Raw genomic sequence first — 18,656 nt, 5'->3', positions numbered from 1 at the left:
AAAAAAAAAAAAGAAGAAACAACTTTAAAAAAGAGTTAAACATATATTCCTAATCCCACTGAGAAGTCCTGGTGTGGTGCTGTAGGATAAATGCTGGACTGTAAGGTCAGTTTGAACCGCAAGGTCGGCAGTTCAAACTCACCAGCTGCTTCTTGGAAATCCTATACAGGGTAACTATGAGTTGGAACCAACTTGATGCCACTTAACAACAACAGCAATTTATTAATGAGGGAACTGAGGCAAGGTGGAATTCAGAGTCAGTTTGATCTAACTTACAGGCTGTACAGTTAATGTATAACTTGATCCAGACACTGCTACCACTGAAAACTTTGAAGGACCCAAAAGAATAGGAAAAAGTGATTGATAAAGATTATTTAGCCTAAAGAACATTCAGTTTAGTAGATTACTAAGGGTTATATAGTGGATGTTTTGTCTTCACTGTGACCTAAATTAGGGCGACATACAGTAAATTTTAAAAAAATAATGAATGTAGGCTGTAGTTATGATACTGGAAGCTATGCCACTGGTATTTCAAATACCAGCAGGGTCACCCATGTTTGACAGGTGTCAGCAGAGCTTCCAGACTAAGACGGAGTAGGAAGAAAGGCCTGGTGATCTACTTCTGAATATTAGCCAAGGAAAACCTCATGGATAGCAAAAAACCACACCAATGGGCTCAAACATATTGAAGACCATGAAGATGGTGTAGGACTAGGTATTGTTTCCTTCTCTATAAGGTCGGCATGAGTTGAAATCAACTCATGATAACTAACAACAGACCGTCTATAGAAAATAATTTCCCAAGTTGTTAGCCATTCAAATTACTAACTAGGGAGTCCTGAAGGAAGTGTTCCTATGGCAAAGGAGGCTAGGTTATCAACTGTCTAATTTTGTCATTAGTTTTCCTTTTGCGTAGAAACTATAAGGTATATTGATCCAATTCCTCTTTCCTATAAAACAGTTGATATAAGTAACCCAATTGGTTTATGTGAACCACTTTGTTTTCACTTTAGCTAATAGCAGTTCACTTTGCTTTCATATCTTACTGGGAGACATAATTTAGGTTATGCATTGTCTTTGTGTCACCCCCATGGATATCCAGGAAACTATCTGGTAAACAGTAAACTGGATAGTTTGTGAGCAGTGGATATTTCTGTCTTTAAGACAGGTTTATCCATGCTTCTTACCTGTCACAAGTCTCCCAGGAAAACTGGAAGGAGATTCAGGACTCCAAGCCACATTGGTCTAAAGCAGTGCTTCTCAAACTTTATTAAGTATGTATAAATCTCCTGGCTCCTGCTAACATACAGACTGTGAGTGAGAAATTCTGATGTTCTGCATTTCTGACCAGCTGTCAGATGATGCCCTGCTGAGCTCAGAGATGAATAACAAAGAGAAGGAAATATTTTGGACTTTGGAATCACACAAATTGGGTTCAAATTCATGATTTTACTTAAAAACTATGACTATTGACAATGACCTAATTTCTGGGAGCCTTAATTTCTTCACTTTCTACAATGCAGAAAATCCATAGTTCAGGAGGTTATCATACTAAGACTAAAACATATGTGAAAACTACTAAATTCAGTGCCTCCTACACCTTGTTGTTAAAGTTCATGGAATCGCTTTTGACTGCACAGGGTTTCCAAGAAGCAACTGTCGGATTTGAACTGCCAACCTTGCATTAGCAGTCCAGAGCTTATGCTACACATTAGCATATGATAGATGTAAGTTCCTAACTGAAACAGTTCTATTGCTGTCTAGGTAGTGTTGACAGAATTCTTGATTCTAGTAGAGCTAACTGTGCAAAAGGGGAACTATGTGTACGTATAAGTATATACAAGGTAAGGAAGAAGAGGCCCCAGAAGCCCCTAGGGTGGAAGTGGGTATCTCTCAGAGTACAAGCATTTAAATTAAGTGCTCAGTTGCTAACTACAAGGTTGGTGGTTCAAACCACCCAGCAACTATGCAGGTAAAAGACCTAACAAGGTTACAGCCTAGAGAACCCTATAAAGCAATTCTCCGACAACTTGACTCGGCAGCATCTGAGAACACTGTGAAGCCACTATTCACACAGGTGCACCTTGTTTTTAAACACATCTTTCAAGTGCCTTGTTACTATTTTTTAAACACCCCCCCTTTTTTGTTTTTTTTCTAATTCTTCCCAGACTTAGACCAAAAAAAGCATGTAGAGTTGAAGATGGATCAAGCTTTACTGCTCATCCATAATGAACTCCTCGAGACAAGTCTGACCGTCTACTGGAATTCTGAAAGCTGCTATCATGTACGTATTGTACTCATCCCAAGTTTGTTGGTTTTGGGGCCTAGTTTGCTATGATCCTTAATACCTGAAGCACTTCACGTTTTTACAGGTAAGTAAAAACAGACTACATAAAGAAGTAGAGAGAAATAGAAATATATAATAAATTTATTTGAGTACTATTTGACTGCATGTTACAGGAACCATTAAAATGATCTCCCCCCAATAATTTACTTTTTCTTTTTTTTTTTCAAAATTAGCATTTTATTCAGAACGCTGGGGTCAGAGGTGTTTCATTTATATTCTGGTACACCATACAGAGGCAATGCTGTTGTCAGAAGTCTCTCTCCCATTTAAAAGTGTCCCCCCCTTTTTTCCTTTTTTTTTTAACACACAGTAGTGCCACCAGTGTCAAGCACCCCACTTTCACTCTTTTTCTTTCCTTTTTTTTGGTACAAATTATGTAAAACATTTGTGCTAAGAACTTCTCGCCCTCCCCAAGCAAGCAAACAAAAAAATTTAAAAATGAGTATTCTAACTACAGCTCAACAATTGAATCAAATGTCACTTATTTTTGTAAATACTTTATCAATAATGAAAGTTATAAACACGCAAAAAAACTGAATCCATAGTCCACATAATACATATACATGTACTTCTCCATCGACTATGCCAATTAAACACTATGTACACATACTATTAAACATTGTGCACACATGCTATTTTTACATTGAAGTACAAAAAATACAGTAAATAAAAAAGTATACATGAATTAACACCAAAATGTGTCTAACATTCTAGTTTATGAAAACATTCCGTTTTGCTACAAATTAGTGATATGAAAACTCCCTTTATTTGCAACCAGCTGCGTAAATTTTAAGATTTTAGTGGGAAAAATCTAAAGTCTAAAACTAGACACAATGTACATTTATCCAATCTCATGGTCTCATTTCCCAAGATAATAAAATTGCTCCATGAGTGTTTTGTTTAATTCTGTATTTTAATAAAAGCAAATGCAATAATGTAACAAAAGCATGTTGAAGCATATCATGGTTTAACTTACTGCTCCTGCCACAAAATATTTTGTCTTTTACTTATCATTTCAGAAATCAGTACCATTAAAGCCTTAAACATAAAACTAATTCCAATCTGAAAAAGGTACAAAAAAGCACATAAAATCACAGTGCTTCTGTGAAATTCAAGTGTAACTGAGCTCAGTGTTTTTCCAAACAGTGTTGGATCACTGATATTCCTTCTGGGCCCAAATTGGTTTGTAGCCTATGCCAAAGCCTGTGCTAGCAGACTACGAAGTTAAAGCCTAGCTTCTCTATGCTTTTTGGGAATATCAGTTGAAATGTTTATACCTGTCCAAAAACCATGTTCACCCTGAAGTTCAGTCGTCACCTCCACCATACATGTCAGCGAGTTTCTTGAACCGTGGCCCCCAGTCGTTCAGATAATCATAGTTCTGCTCACCACCACTACTGGAGGAATTTACGGAGCTCAAGGACCCAGCAGTGGAGCCACTGCCTTCAGAGTCAAAGACTAAGAGGGAGTTATAGGGTGGAGCTGTGGGATCATTGTCAGTAGTTACAAGGCCCTCATTAATGAAGTCCTCGATGTCCCCAGGGTAAGGGGCTGCAGACCTGACTGGATACTGGGGCTGTTGGTGGATGGGTCTCTCATCCAGTCAGCAGATTCCAACAGGCTTGATGGCAGCAGGCTCCACGGTGTCAGGCTGCTGCAGTTGGCTTAAGTCATAGTCCTGGTCTTCTCTTCCACCTTCTTCATCATATTTAAAAATATTATCTTCTGAATCAATCAAAAGTTGCTTGGCCTGGCGTTCTTTATCACGGCGTTTCATCCATACCACAAACATCAAAACCAGGATGATGATGCAGAAAGCAGGATGGTGATGCCAGCCAGTGCCCAGTCCTGTACCCACAATCCTGTCCACGTCTGTGCAGTCCCCATTGGAGTCACACTGGCAAACCTTCAAGCGGAGGGTGGAAGTATTTGATTTGGGAGGATTGCCCGAATCTGTGATTATGATTGAGACTTCATATGTACCAGATTCAAGAAATTTTATCTTTAAATTTAGCTGAGCAAAATCACTATTCAGCTGAGTGATGGTCCAGGTTTTTTTAATAGCCAATGGAGACAAAGCAAGATCAAAAGCAAATGGTCCAGCATTTGGATCAATGTCGTAATCCAGCACAGTGATGTTAATTGAATTGGGGTCTGGAGTTTCGCAAGTCTCTGCCTCTTGAGGTAACCCTTGAGGGGCAGTGTCATTAATATCAAGTAAATAGATCTGCAGTGTTTCGGTTCCACTCTTGGGAGGAATTCCATTGTCTGTAGCAAGGAAAGTACCATTATATATATTGTTTTCCACCTTTGGGGATTCTCTGTCTAAAACAGCAATTGTACTTATTTGTCTGTTCACAGGATCTAATTTTAGCCAACTGGCAGGATCAGATAATTTTGTGTATTTAATATTTTGCTTCATATATCGGTCTGGATCCTGAGCAGTGAAAGTAGTTAACACAGTACCAGCATGAAAACCTTCTTCTTGGTGAATTATCTAGGGGTTGGGTACAAAATATGGGTTTTCATTAACATCAATAACTGTAACAGATACCGTTGCAGTTGACTGAGGTGGGTGCTGAATACCCTTGGCTAATGGCACTTGATTTTCTGCAGCGACAGTAAGGGTAAACATCCTATTTGTTTCAAATTTGATTGGTTTGACCACAGTGACTAAGCCGTCATTGCTGTTGGGGTCAGTCCGCATGACGAAATGCCCTGTAGGATCGCCACCGCTGATTCTGTACACTGCCTTCCATGCTGGCGGATGAGGCTGATCCTTATCCGTCACTGTTAGATTGGCTACTACGACATTAAACGTATCCTCAGGGACTTCGCCATAGAACTTCACAGCTGTAAACTCTGGAGGATTGTCATTGATGTTGGTCATGGTGATCACAGTCATGGCTGTGTTGGAAAGGCCATACATGGGATTTCCTTCCATGTCTGAAGCTTGAATTATTAACATATACGGTTGCACTTTTTCTCTATCAAGTCCAGCTGCCACTGTGATAATATCACCATTTCATTGTTAAGTGTAAACATGTTGGGTGACGGGGTGCTTGGTGCCTGAGACAGGATTGTGTACCTCAACATCCCATTTAGGGTATTTGGATCATCAGCATCAATCACAGTGACAGCCATCATGTATGTTCCAGGCTTTGATCCCTCAGGAATTGTCCCATTCCAGACCTGGCATGAGAACTTGGGTCTATTATCATTCACATCAATAACATTGATGACAATGTCAATGGGGTTCTCCACTTGGTTTCCACTAATATCCACAGCATGTGCCTTCAAATGAAATTGGGCTATCTGCTCGTGATCCAGAGGCTTGGTCACTGACTTGAGATGGGGTTGATGATGAAGATCCCTGTTGGTGGCTGGTCTGCTCCTGGCCCAGTTACACTGTACCGCCGTGAAAGTTTCTTATCTCTGTCAGACCTGATCCTGACAAGCTCTTGAGGAAAAGGTCCTTTGGCATTTTCTGGCAAGTTGATAGGAGGGATGACCCAGTCTTTCTTCTGCCTTTGTCGGTAGCCACTGTGCTTTGTGGATTGTCTTGGGAATAGTATCTCTTCAATTTCTTGTGATTCCTTCAATGACTCCTCAATCAAGGTTGACTTGTGGCTCAGTTTTACTGCTACTTGCCACTCCTTCTGGGTTTCTTTGTCCTGGGCATAGATCAGGAACTTGGCCTGCTCAGAAGACAGTGGATAGCTTCTCACTGCATTGACCATCCCATCTTCATCCATCTGAAAATCTGATGGTTCACTGCTTTCATATTGTACTTTCCTTTTTCCATTGCAGTTGCTAAATTTCACATTGAGAAGAGGCTGTCCTTCGTGCACATCTTTCCAAAAGACTCCACTGTAAACATCTTTAGGAAACCCAGTCTTGCATAATGCTATTTCACCAGAAGCCTCTACAGATGCCTGGAGCAGGGCTGCCAGCAGCGGCAGCAGGGTCCACAGCGCTCCCCCATTAATTTACTTTTGAAAATTTATCTTAGGAAAAGAATGGAAAGGCACAAGACTCATTTTTAAAAAATGATATAACTTATATAGCAAAAATGGCAAAAAAGATTTATCCAAGAAAGCTTTTAAAGAAACTTAAATTCCCACAATTATACTTGATGAAATATAAAGCAACCATTAAAGTTCTAAATATGCAAATTAGGTAGAATCATGGAAATTTATTTGTTAAATGACATTAAGTAATGCAATTAGAAAAAAAAAAAAAAAAGGCTATTCAATTCTGACTCCTAGCAACCGTAGAGGGAAGAGTAGAACTTCCAGATGGGGTTTCTTTAAGGCAGCAGATTGCCACATCTGTCTCTCACAGAGCAGCTGGTGGATTCAAACCACCAATCTTACTCAGTGTTCCTCCAGGGCTCCCTAAAGGGAAACAATTGTTAGTTACTATCTAGTCAGTTCTGATTCATATGGACCCTATGTATAACAGAATGAAATGCTGCCTGGTGCAAAATTTAAACCCTACACAGGGTCGCTATGAGTTGGAACTGACTTGATGGCAACAACAACAATATTTATTATTGGAGTCTTGGTGTGGCAGTTCAAACCGATCTTGTGGTCAAGTGCTTATCCTGTGGAATGATGCACTAGCTGCAAGGACGGTTTGAACTGCAAGGTCCGTGGTTCAAACTCACTAGCTGCTCCTTGGAAACCCTATACAGGTTTGCTGTGCGTCAGAACTAACTTGATGACACTTAACAAAAACAATATTTATTAATGATGTAAAAAATATACCTATGAATAGATTTTATGATTCTATATGGATACTTAATTCGTTATTGTTTTAACAAGTTTTTATAAGTAAATTTTATTTAAATTGCTGAAATTAAAAGATTATATGAATATGAAGAAAAAGTCATATCAGAGTATTTGGTTGGATGTTCATATCACAAGTTAAGATTTCCAAAGACCCCTAGCAGTTTACTTTTTTGTTTTTATTTTATGTAGTGCTTGTATCAGACTCTGGTAAATGTTTCGAGGAGTGAAAAACCTGGGAAGCCTAGCATCGCAGCTGTGGCCGTGAGCACCCAGCATGGCTCCATCCTGCAGCTCAATAATACTTTGGAAGACAGGGAAATTTGTAGGTTTGTACCTGCTTTCATGTTACCCTAACTGAAGTCTACATTTTCTCTCTACTCCCCTCCCCTCATTCCCTCCGCACTCCCCGCCACCCCCTGCCTTTTAGCCTTTCTGCCCTCTAAAAGAGTTTTCAGTCTCTTTTCTGATCTACACCCAGGAATGCAGATCACTCTGTGTGATAGTTAAGGTTTTGTGTCAACTTAACTAGGCCAGGATTCTCAATGGCTTGGCAGTTGACATGTAGCTATCCCCGTGATACGATTTGATGTGATCAACCAATAAAAGGATTAAGTGTGGGATACACTACCTTTAATCCCATCACCACCCTGATATGATTTATGGGCAATTCCCAAGGATGTGGCATGTAACCCGTTTATCTTACGTAAAAGACATAGAAGGAGAGAGACTTGAGCAGAGGAAGAGGGATTTACTTACCACCAAGTAGAAGAAAAAGCTATGAGAGCAGTACGTCTTTTGGACCTGGGGTCCCTGCAATGGGGAGTTCCTAGATCCAGGGTAAGATTGTTGCCAAGATACATAGAGAACTGTAAGGAGAGCCAGGCCTACAGATGCTGAAGGGAGACAAGGACTCCAGTACTCTAAATTGGGACTTCCGGCATCCTAAATCGTAAGAATACATTTCTGTTCTTAAAGCCATCTACTTCTGGTATTTCAGTTAGAGCAGCATTAGAGAATTAAGATACTCTGCCTCAATGACGTTAGCCAAATCTAACTCTCCATTTATAATCTAACCCTTTCTCTTAATTCTACTTAATTTTCATAGGCTGGAATACAAATTTGGAGAATTTGGAAACTATTCTCTCTTGGTCAAACACCCTAATAACGGAGTCAGTGACATTACCTGTGTCCTAGTTGTCAATAAGAATCCAGTGGACAGTAACCTTCGTATGTATATACTCTTTGTAGATTTTTTTTTCTAATTGTATTTTAAAAGGGTTTTGTTTTCTTTGGGTGTTATTTGTAAAGGAGAGCTGTTCCTGACACTTTCTGTAATTTAAAACTTTAATTATAATTTTATCTGTACCATAAATATAGCTATGAATTAATTATAGTGTATTTGTTGTATTTTTGGGATGTTGTTGTTGTTGTTGTTAAGTGCCAGCGAGTCAGTTCCGATCCATAGTAACCCTGTATAGGGTTTCCAAGGAGCGGATGGTGAGCTTGAACTGCTAAACGTGTGGTTCAAACCGACTTTGCAGTGAGCGCAGCAGAACTCCACTATTGGTATATAGCCAGACAATTAGATGATATAGCGACATAATCTTATAACTGGTGTTTAGTTTAATTATGAAGCATAAAGAAACCAAAACAAGTTAATGAAATAGAAGGAAATGAGAAGTAGTACAATCACATGTTCAATATCTTTCCTTGTTTCTGGACTTAGGATACAGTGCTTCCTGTGTCGTTTTTCTTCTAGTCCAGAGTTCCATTTAGATTAAGGAAGGATCACTCATTCTCTAAGAACTCTGGGGAGGAAAATGTGTCACCCTGACATTGCCCAGTTGATAATATTGTGTGTGCTGCCTTCCGAAGGACAGTAATTAATCCCTGTGCCATTAATACGTGTTGTTCACAAGGAAGCTATTAAAGATTATGGAGTCATGTCATAAGAATGTGGGAGCTAATATGACATTCCAGTAGATGTCAGAAGAGACTCTAAAACTTGGTGTCCATCTATAGATGCTAAAGCAAGAAGAAATGAGGTAAAAGAGCTGAATGGAAAATTTCAAAGGGTTGCTCTAGGAGACAAAGTGAAGTATTATAATGAAATGTGCAAAGACCTAGAATTAGAAAACCTAAAGGGAAGGACATGCTCAGCATTTCTCAAGCTGAGAGAGCTGAAGAAAATATTTAAGTGTTGACTTATATAGGAAGATTCTATGGGCAAAATGGAGTCCTGGTGTGGTGCTGTAAGATAATATGCTGAGCAGTAAGGTCAGTTTGAGCCGCAACGTTGGTGGTTCAAACCCACCAGTCACTCCTCAGAAACCCTGTATGGGGTCGCTATGAGTCGGAACCAACTTAACAACAACAACGTGGGCAAAATATTGCATGATGTAGAAAGCATTAAAAGAAGATGGAAGGAATATACAGTCATTATACCAAAAAGAAATGGTCGATGTTCAATCATTTCAAAAGATTGCATATGATAAAGAACCAGTGGTAATGAAGGAAAAAGTCCAACGTGCACTGAAGGTCTTAGCAAAGAACGAGGTTCCAGGAATTGATGGAAGTGAAATCTTTCAACAAACTGATGCAGCACGGAAGGCGCTCACTCATCTATGCCAAGAAATTTGGAAGACTGCTACCTGGCCAACTGATTGCAAGAGATCTGTATTTGTGCCCATTCCAAAGAGAGGTGACCCAACGGAATGTGGAAATCATCATATTGTATCATTAATATCATATGAAAGTAAAATTTTGCTGAAGATAATTCAAAAATGGCTGCAACAGTACATTGATAGGGAACTGCCAGAGGTTCAAGCAGGATTCAGGTGAGGATGTGGAACAAGGGATATCATTGTTGATGTCAGATGGATTTTGGCTAAAATCAGAAACTACCAGAAAAATGTTTACCTGTGCTTTATTGATTGTGCAAAGGCTTTCAACTGTGAAATCATGGCAAGCTATGGATAACATTGTGGAGAATGACTAGTACAGAACATTTCATTGTGCTCATGAAGAATCTGTATATAGACCAAGAGGCAGTTGTTCGAACAGAACAAGGGGACACTGAATGGTCTTAAATCAGAAAAGGTGTACACAAAAGCTGTGTTCTTTCATCATGCTTATTCAGTCTGTAGGCTGAGCAAATAATCTGAGAAGTTGGATTATATGAAGAAGAACATGGCATCAGGATTGGAGAAAGACTCTAACAACCTGCAATATGCAGATGATATAACCTTGCTTGCTGAAAGGAAGAGAACTTAAAATATTTACTGATGAAGATCAAAGACCACAGCCTTCGGTATGAGTTGCACCTCAGTGTAAAGAAAACAAAAGCCTACCTCACTGGATTAATTATCATAATTAACATCATGATAAATGGAGAAAAGATTGAAGCTGCCAAAGATTTCATTTTGTTTGGATCTACAATAAGCACTCGTGGAAGCAGCAGTCAAAAAATCAAACAGCATATTGCATTAGTTATATCTTATGCTGCACAAGACCTCTTTAAAGTGTTCAAGAGCAAAGTTTGAGGACTAAGGTATGTCTGAGGCTGTTTTCATTAGCCTCATATGTATGTGAGCGTTGGACAGCGAATAAGGAAGACCATAGAAGAACTGATGCATTTGAGTTGTGGTGTTGGAGAAGAATATTAAAAGTACCACAGACTGCCAGAAAAACAAGCAAACAAATCTGTGTTGGAAGAAGCACAGTCAGAATGCTCTTTAGAAGCCAGGATGACGAGACTTCATCTCTCATACTTCTGACATATTATCAGGAGAGACCATTCCTTGGAGAAGAACATGATGTTGGGTAAAGTGGGGGGTCAGCAAAAAAGAGGAAGAACCCTAGTGACATAAATTTGTACAGTAGCAGCAGCAATGGGCTCAAGCTTAACACTGATTATGAGAATGACATAGGACTGGGCAGTGTTTTGTTCTCTTGTACATAGGGTCGCTATGAGTTGGTACTGACTCGACGACATCTAATTACAACAACAACAGCAACAATATGAAGAGTTGCAAAATAATCTGTCATTCCTGCCACATTTATTAGCTAGAATTCTTTTGTAAAGGACTTAGTCTCATCAGCAAAGGCTATTTAGTTATCATGTGTTAAAGTTAAAAGCAGAAAAGGTAGAAAGCTTTTGTGAAACATTTCCTTTAATTTTCTAATTATAAATCACGCTAGTTAGCATTAATTGGGGCCCTGTAGGATAAGCACTGGACTGTGAACCACACAGTCTAAAGTTCAAGTCCATCAGCTGCTCCATGTGAGAAAGGTGAGGCTTTCTGCCCCTGCAAAAATTTAAAAGCCTTGGAGACCCTATACAGGGTTTTCAAGGTGAACTGACTCGATGGCATTTAACGGAAACGTTAGTGGAGTCCTGGTGTGGCACTATAGGATACGCACTGAGCTATTAAGCACAAAGTCGGTGGTTCCAACCCACCAGCAGCTCCTCCAACCCTATACAGGTTCGCTGTGAGCCGGAACCGTAACAAAAGTACCAATAACTGCAACCACTGGCTGAAACATATCAACAATACTGGGCAATGCTTTGTTCCGTTATGTATAGGGTCTCCATGAGTCAGAGCTGACCGGAAAGCAAGTAATGACAACACTTAACATGAGATGCCTTGTTACCTCCAAAAGGTTGTTTTTGGTTTTGTTGGGGATAGTAAACATTCTCTGTTTTTCTCTGTCTTTTTAGTTTAATTATAAACTCATACATGTTTTACGTATTCATTGTGTTTCCATCAATTATAACCATTATTCTCTGAGGCTTAAATTATCTCAAACCAGATGATAAACAGGAAATCCCACAATGGCAGGATCTGACTTTTACCAGCTGAATACATCTGTCAGTGGAACATATACAGCACCATCTTAGAGTCTTCTTGCCCCAGAAAACTGAACTTGTATGTAGTTAAGCCTTTGCAACTAATATTTTTAATTTATAGACACTTGGGGGATAGAGGAACAAGTTAAATGATACCATGAGGAAATATACAGACAAATCTAGAATGTGAGACATGAAAATGGAACAACTGACCTGGTTTTTACAAGTCTATGACATGGTGTGGTGCTGTAGGATAAACCACTGGACCGCAAGGTCAGTTTGAACCACAAGGTTGGTGGTTCAAACTCACCAGCTGCTCCTCAAAAACCCTAAACAGGGTTGCTATGAGTTGGAATCGACTCAATGGCATTTAACAACAGCAACAGGGCATGGAAAAAAGAGTGGAAGGGGGATACTTAAGACTAAAGGAGACAGAGACATAACGAGCAAATATAAAGGATGAACTGTGTTTACTTCCTGATTCAAGCATACTAAATGCAAAAACCATTTTTGAGATATCAAGAAAATTGGAATATGGATGCTGTTGGGATGTTTACCAGGGAATTACTATAAATTTTGTATGACATTGTGGTTAAGTAACATTTTTAAAAAAATTTTTTTATTTGGAATTAGTTTCAAAATGGTTTGGACTGACAGAAAACTTATCAAAAAAGAGTTCCTATATATCTTTCACCCCCGAACCTCTAAACTATATAATCATAATACAAGTATCTCCCATTGCAATAAACTCAACCCTTAAAATCACAAATGTAGCATTGATATAATACTATTAACTGACCTACAGACTTACTCAAATTTCTTTGGTTGTGATTGCCCCTTATAATGTCCTTTTTGCGTCTAGTATCCAATCTAAGATATTTCATTGCATTTAGTTGTCAAGTCTCCTCTCATTATCTCGACACTTAAAATATGTACATATGCATTTTTGGTGAAAGTTTCCACAGTAAATTGGGTTCCCATTTGAGAATTTCTTTAGAGATTGTTAAGTGACATTAGTTGCATATTTCACAATGTGTGGACATTCTGTTTGTATTCTTGTTCTGTTTCCAGCCCTCTCGTTTCCCTGCCTTCTTTGCTTTAGAGTAAATGCTGACCTTTTGATCACACATTGATCACACATTGACCTTGGCACCTTTGAAGACTTGTTGTTGTTGTAAATGCCATTGAGTCGACTCTGACCCATAGCGACCCTGTATCAGGGTTCTGGCTGCTTATTTTATACACTGCCCCTCAGTTTGAATTTTCCCGCTGTTTTCTCAGGAGTTGGTTAAGATTGTACGTTTTTGGTGTAAGTCCTACAGAGGTGCTGTGTGTCTTTCTTGAAGCTTCATATCAGGGGCACATGATGCTGATTTTCACTTCCTCATGATGATGATTTTCACTTCCTCATGCTATAGAGATTCATTTTGGGATGGAATGATAATGATGTCTGGAAGTTGCTTTAAAATGCTTCAGCCAGAAAACAATGAAGCAAGGGTGACAAAAATCTTGATAGTTCTAGAATGTGAGGGAGGGGTGTATGAAAATTTATTTAGACAGTTCCCTTATTTTGTGTTTGTTTGGTCTGTTTTGTAATGAAAATGAGTATTCCCGTCAAGAAGAGCATTTTTTTAGGTTGTTGATAGGCAATGTAGCATAAGAGGACAGAGCTTTTCTCTCATTTGTTTTCATTTGTAGATTAAATGTGATGATGTGACAGCATTAATGATGGCAGTTTGAGTAATGTTTTTCTTTTCTTTCTACAGCTGTGACTGTCGCATTCCTTATTGGTCTAGCTCTCATCATTGCGATATGCTTTCTAAGGTTTTTACTGAGGTAAGCTAACGTTAGGGAGGACACAGTTGGGAAGGTAGAACATAGAAATAATGTATTCAGAAAGGCTAGTTTTGACTCCTCAAATATCATTTTGGCTTGGTTAAAGGAACCCTTTTTTGATTGTTATTTTTTTTTTCATTTTCACTGAAAACATGCACAACAAAGCAGTCTTTGCATTACACTGGCAAAGGTCACATTCTTCATATTATACCATCATCCTCCCTGTCTCTGCCCATATTGTTTCACCCCCACTAACCTTGACTGCCTTCTCCTCACAGTTCTCATGTGTGTTAGAGTTACTGCTGTCCATTTGATCTTATGCAGGTAATTCTTGAAAAGAGCGTGATGCTTATGACTAACGTTTTTCCTTAAGATGGTAAATTGTAGTTGAAAGATGACTTCATAGCATAGTTTCAGTTCAAGGATTAAAACACAATAGATTTGGGGTTCGTCCAGCTTCAATGTGTCCAGCACATCTGGTCTCCAATAAGAATTTGAATTTCTGTGCTGCATTTTTGCAGAAACTTGATCATGATCCAGCTGTTGGGTCTTTGTCAAATGTTAAATGAACATTTGTTTTGTGTTCATAGTGCAGTCCTGTCCTAGGTATTTAGGATTCAGGGTAGAAATAAGACATGGCCCCTGACTTTAGGTTATTGATAGCTTAGTTCTGATGGATTTTATCTTTACTTATCCCCCAAACTCAAAACCCACTTACCGACCCTATAAGGCAGAGTAGAACTACCTCATAAGGTTTCCAAGGCTGTGATCTGAAGGAAACAGACTGCCACATCTTTTTCCCATGGAGCAGCTGGTGAACTTTAACCACTGCACCACCAGGCTTCCTTCAATCTTTCTACATGACTGAAAAGACAGAAGGAAATGCTTGAGAAATAATATTTTCCTGAAAGCAATCTCCCAGCTCTGCTTTGTACCTAGTAGAAATGGCCCGTGTTAATTGAGGCGGAAGCTACCACTCCCTGGGTTCTCTTCCTCTTGCTTCTGTGGTTCTGAGCCCTGAAAGCCCACTTCTAGTCCAGCTTCCAGCCCTGGAGAGGGTTTCAGTTGCCCACTGTTTGTTTAACACAGATTCTGCTGCGAGGAATCAGTATTCTAGACAAGAAAGAAAAAGGAAGTAAAATAGATCCAGACTTGGTTTCATCACCTTTCAAAGGAAAGTAATTACCTGTTTTAACAAGAAGATTGGTTTGAATTTTCTTGTGCTCCCTCCATGTTAGGGTCAGGAAGGAATGACAAGATTTTATTGGTGAGTTGTTATCACATTGTAAAACAATAACAGAAAAAAAATGGAGCCTTTAATTGGCTAGCTTGGGGAGACCCTGAAGTTTGGGGAATCCTATACTCGGACTCTTAATCTTTATCCTAGAATTAGTTTAATTCCAAGTACGAGAAACCTAACTGTAGTGGGCAGAACTAATTGCTGCTTTAAAGCAGGCATTTAAGTTAATTGCATTTTAGGGACAAAATGTAATTCTAATAGAGGACTTTCATGTCTGTGAATTAAGATGTTACCTTGTTAATCTTTTGATAATATACAAATGATATTTAAGGTTGTTTGGGTATTTTCATATGGTGCTTTTTAATATGAGTGGATTTTTTTTCATCACTTTTTTAAAAAAGGAATTGTTAGCTGCCATCAAGCAGTTGCATAAAGAAATTTATCTTACCATGCTTTGAGGAGTCCTGGTGTAGTGCTGTGGGTTAATGCGCTGGACTGCAAAGTCGTTTGAACTTCAAGGTTGGTGGTTCAAGCTCACCAGCCCCTCCTTGGAAACCCTATACAGGGTCGCTATAGGTCGGAACCGACTCAACAGCACTTAACAACAACATGCTATGGAACTGAAACTCCTCTTTGCTTGAGACTCTGCCTTGTAGTCTGTGGGCAGAATGCTATTTTTGGCAAATCCTAGTTCCTTGTCCTTGTACTTTCTAGCACACCCATGAAAGTTCCGGGACATTCGATTTAGAATGAACCAGAAGAATATGAACAGAGAGTGAGAATAAAGCATCGTTCTTCTTTTCACTAGGGGAACAAACATACAAGAGATTAAGTTGGTTTTTGTTTTTAGCTTTTTTTAAAAGATAACTTCGCCTTTTCACCCTTACTCAGCTGTATATATTTTACTGTTTTTGTGTGATGATGATATTATTTGTGCTGTGTAGACTAGAATGGGGGCTGAGTTGTGAGGGGTGAAAAAAAGAGAAGAAATGCATTGTATGTGTAGATCATACTAATTTGGACAATTCAACTGTACAAAATATTTATGACACTGTTAGAGAACTTGAACGAGTTATCTGATGATACTAGGAATTATTTTAAGATGTGATAGTGATGTTGTAGTTACAAGTAACGATATTTTATCTTTTAGACTTTTATCTTTTAGACTGAAGCAATTGTGGGTGAAACAATATGATGTTTTGGGGTTTTCTTTAAAAGAATCAGTCCAAGGTAGAGGTGAGGGATGGTGTGTAGAAGTGTAAATGAAATAAGATTGGTCCTGGTGTAGTGCTGTGGGTTAATGCACCAGTCTGCAAAGTTGTTTGAATCGCAAGGTCGGCAGTTCAAGCTCAAAAGTAGCTCCTTAGAAACCCTATACAGGGTCACTATGGGTCAGAATCGACTCTACAGTACTTAACAACACATACTTGTTGAAGCTGGGTGTTGGATACATGGAAGCTATTATATTTGCTTCTCTAATTCTTTGTAAGCTTGAAACTTTCCGTGATAAGGGGGAAAAACAAAAAGGAAAAGAAAATAATTCTATGCATTGGATAATTCAGATGTGGCAAAGGTTATGCAAAACGTGTGTGGTTTTGTTTTTGCAAGGCTAATATTATGGAGTAAAGGTGTGCCATTGTAGATTAAGCACTGGACTGTAAGGTTGGTTTGAACTGCAAGGTCAGGGGTTCAAACTCACCAGCCGCAAACCCTTTACAGGATCAATATGATTCGGAATCAACTTGCCGACACTTAACACAACAATACTACCAACACAAAAAATATCAAGGTTGGCAGTTCAAACTTCTCAGCTGCTCCTCGGAAACTCTATACAGGGTTGCTATAAGTTGGAATCGACTCAACAGCACGTAACAACAATATTATATGTACTTTTTTGGGAAAGATGTTTTATTTGTTAAATAGAAATCTCATTTTAAAGAGAATCCAGTTAATATATATTTATCTTTTGTTATCATGTAAATTATATCATCTTGATATCTATTATATTTTCCCTAAAACAACCACATAGTAAAAATAACCCAATCAATATTACATGAACAATTTGAATCACTCCAAAGTTACTTTCAAACTTTTTTAGTGTGCATATACATACATGCATTTTATTTAGTTATAATTGGTTTTGGGTTTTTGCTTTTTGTGTTTAATAGATAGTATTTCTTAAGGAGCCTTGGTGATGCTGTGAGTCAGGCTGATAATTTGCAAGTTTGGCAGTCCAAATCCACCAACTGCTCTTCAAGTGAAAGACGAAGCTGTCTGCTGCTGTCAAAAATTTACAGTCTCGGAAACCCTATGAAGGGTCTATAAATTGGGCTACACTTGATGGCAGAGGGTTTATTTGTATTTCTTTGTATTGACAGAGCCCATATCTTATTATCTTTCCTAGTTGAATCTCACTGTGTATATGTCACACAGTTGAGTCATTTTAACAATACCATTCTTAAGAATCCCACAGGGATTAATGCTCTAAGTAATCCTCAAGACAGCTCGTTAATGAAGCGTCTATAAGTATTCTTATTTTACTGATGAGGAAACCGTTACAAGGATTGATTATTTATAACTATTGCTATTACTCCTGTAAACTTTTTTTACTGCGTGAAGAAAACTTTTAAAAATGTTGAATTCTTTGACTTTTATAGAGAATGAATTTTAAATTAATTTCTTTCAGTATGATATTCAAGCATTTTGAAAATTCTGATGAATAAAAACAAATTCATAGAGCCTCTTACTTATTTACAGTTTGGACGACTTTAATAATTGGATTTCGAAAGCAATAAATTCTCGAGAAACTGACCGTCTCATCAACTCTGTAAGTTGTTATAATGCATCATGCAAAATATGGATGAAATTTGAAATTTATAATTCTATATGTGATAAGTATTGTTGGCTAATTTGATTAATCATATTTATATTTTGGTAGGTCATATCAAGTGTCCTGTGTTCTTTTAGAAAAATAAAATTGTTATTATTTTTGCTGTTGAACCAAAAATGTGTTGAACAACAAATTCAACAGTTTCTATATGTATGCAATTCAGTGTCTTTATTTACTTTCTTCAGGTTGTACAATCATTCTCACCTTATTCCTCCAAATTATTCGTCAACCAGTAACCTAAACCCTCTGCTCCCTAAGCTTTCTGTCTAACCTTTCGAGTTGCTAATTGTCAATTTGATCCTTTTCAGGCAGTTTTTTAAAAGAGCACAAAGATCAAGGCAGACTTTGTGTACTAGTTAAGCGAAATGATTGCTTGGGGGTTTAAAGAAGCATTCAGGGGATAGTTCTGGTTTGAAGTAATGATTGTCTCAGAACAGTCGTTTGAGGGCTCATCCAGTCTTCATGGCTTCAGAAAGTCTAGACTGAGAGTTTGGAATTCTGCTCCACATTTTCCCCCTTTTGATCAAGACTCTGCATAAAATCTTTGATGGACGCATCCAGTAATGGTAACTGGACTTAGCTAGTATTTCTGGGCTCATGGTGAAAGATGCCTGTGTTATTAAAAAGCAGGCTTCTCCTTAGCTTCTTTCAAAGCCTTCATCCTGGAAGTCTGGGCTGCATTATGATGTGGAGACATTTTC

At 38.5% G+C, this 18,656-nt stretch overlaps 1 protein-coding gene and 1 pseudogene across 1 annotated transcript in view; one reads left to right on the top strand and one right to left on the bottom strand.

Annotated features, from left to right (window-relative positions):
* Positions 1-18,656, top strand: part of HGSNAT (heparan-alpha-glucosaminide N-acetyltransferase) — a 50,097-nt gene that overhangs the window by 10,635 nt on the left and 20,806 nt on the right. The window contains exons 2-6 of the mRNA XM_006859983.1: positions 2,169-2,284; positions 7,330-7,466; positions 8,246-8,367; positions 13,756-13,825; positions 17,823-17,892. Of these exons, the coding sequence (XP_006860045.1) occupies positions 2,169-2,284; positions 7,330-7,466; positions 8,246-8,367; positions 13,756-13,825; positions 17,823-17,892 (515 nt within the window). The remainder of the gene's footprint in view (positions 1-2,168; positions 2,285-7,329; positions 7,467-8,245; positions 8,368-13,755; positions 13,826-17,822; positions 17,893-18,656) is intronic.
* Positions 3,654-6,502, bottom strand: LOC102820230 (annotated as a pseudogene).

The sequence above is a fragment of the Chrysochloris asiatica genome, unplaced genomic scaffold, assembly GCF_000296735.1.
Source record: "Chrysochloris asiatica unplaced genomic scaffold, ChrAsi1.0 scaffold00035, whole genome shotgun sequence".
NCBI lineage: Eukaryota > Metazoa > Chordata > Mammalia > Afrosoricida > Chrysochloridae > Chrysochloris > Chrysochloris asiatica.
Note: the sequence above shows the minus strand (reverse complement) of the source record. Positions and strands in the feature narration are given on the sequence as shown.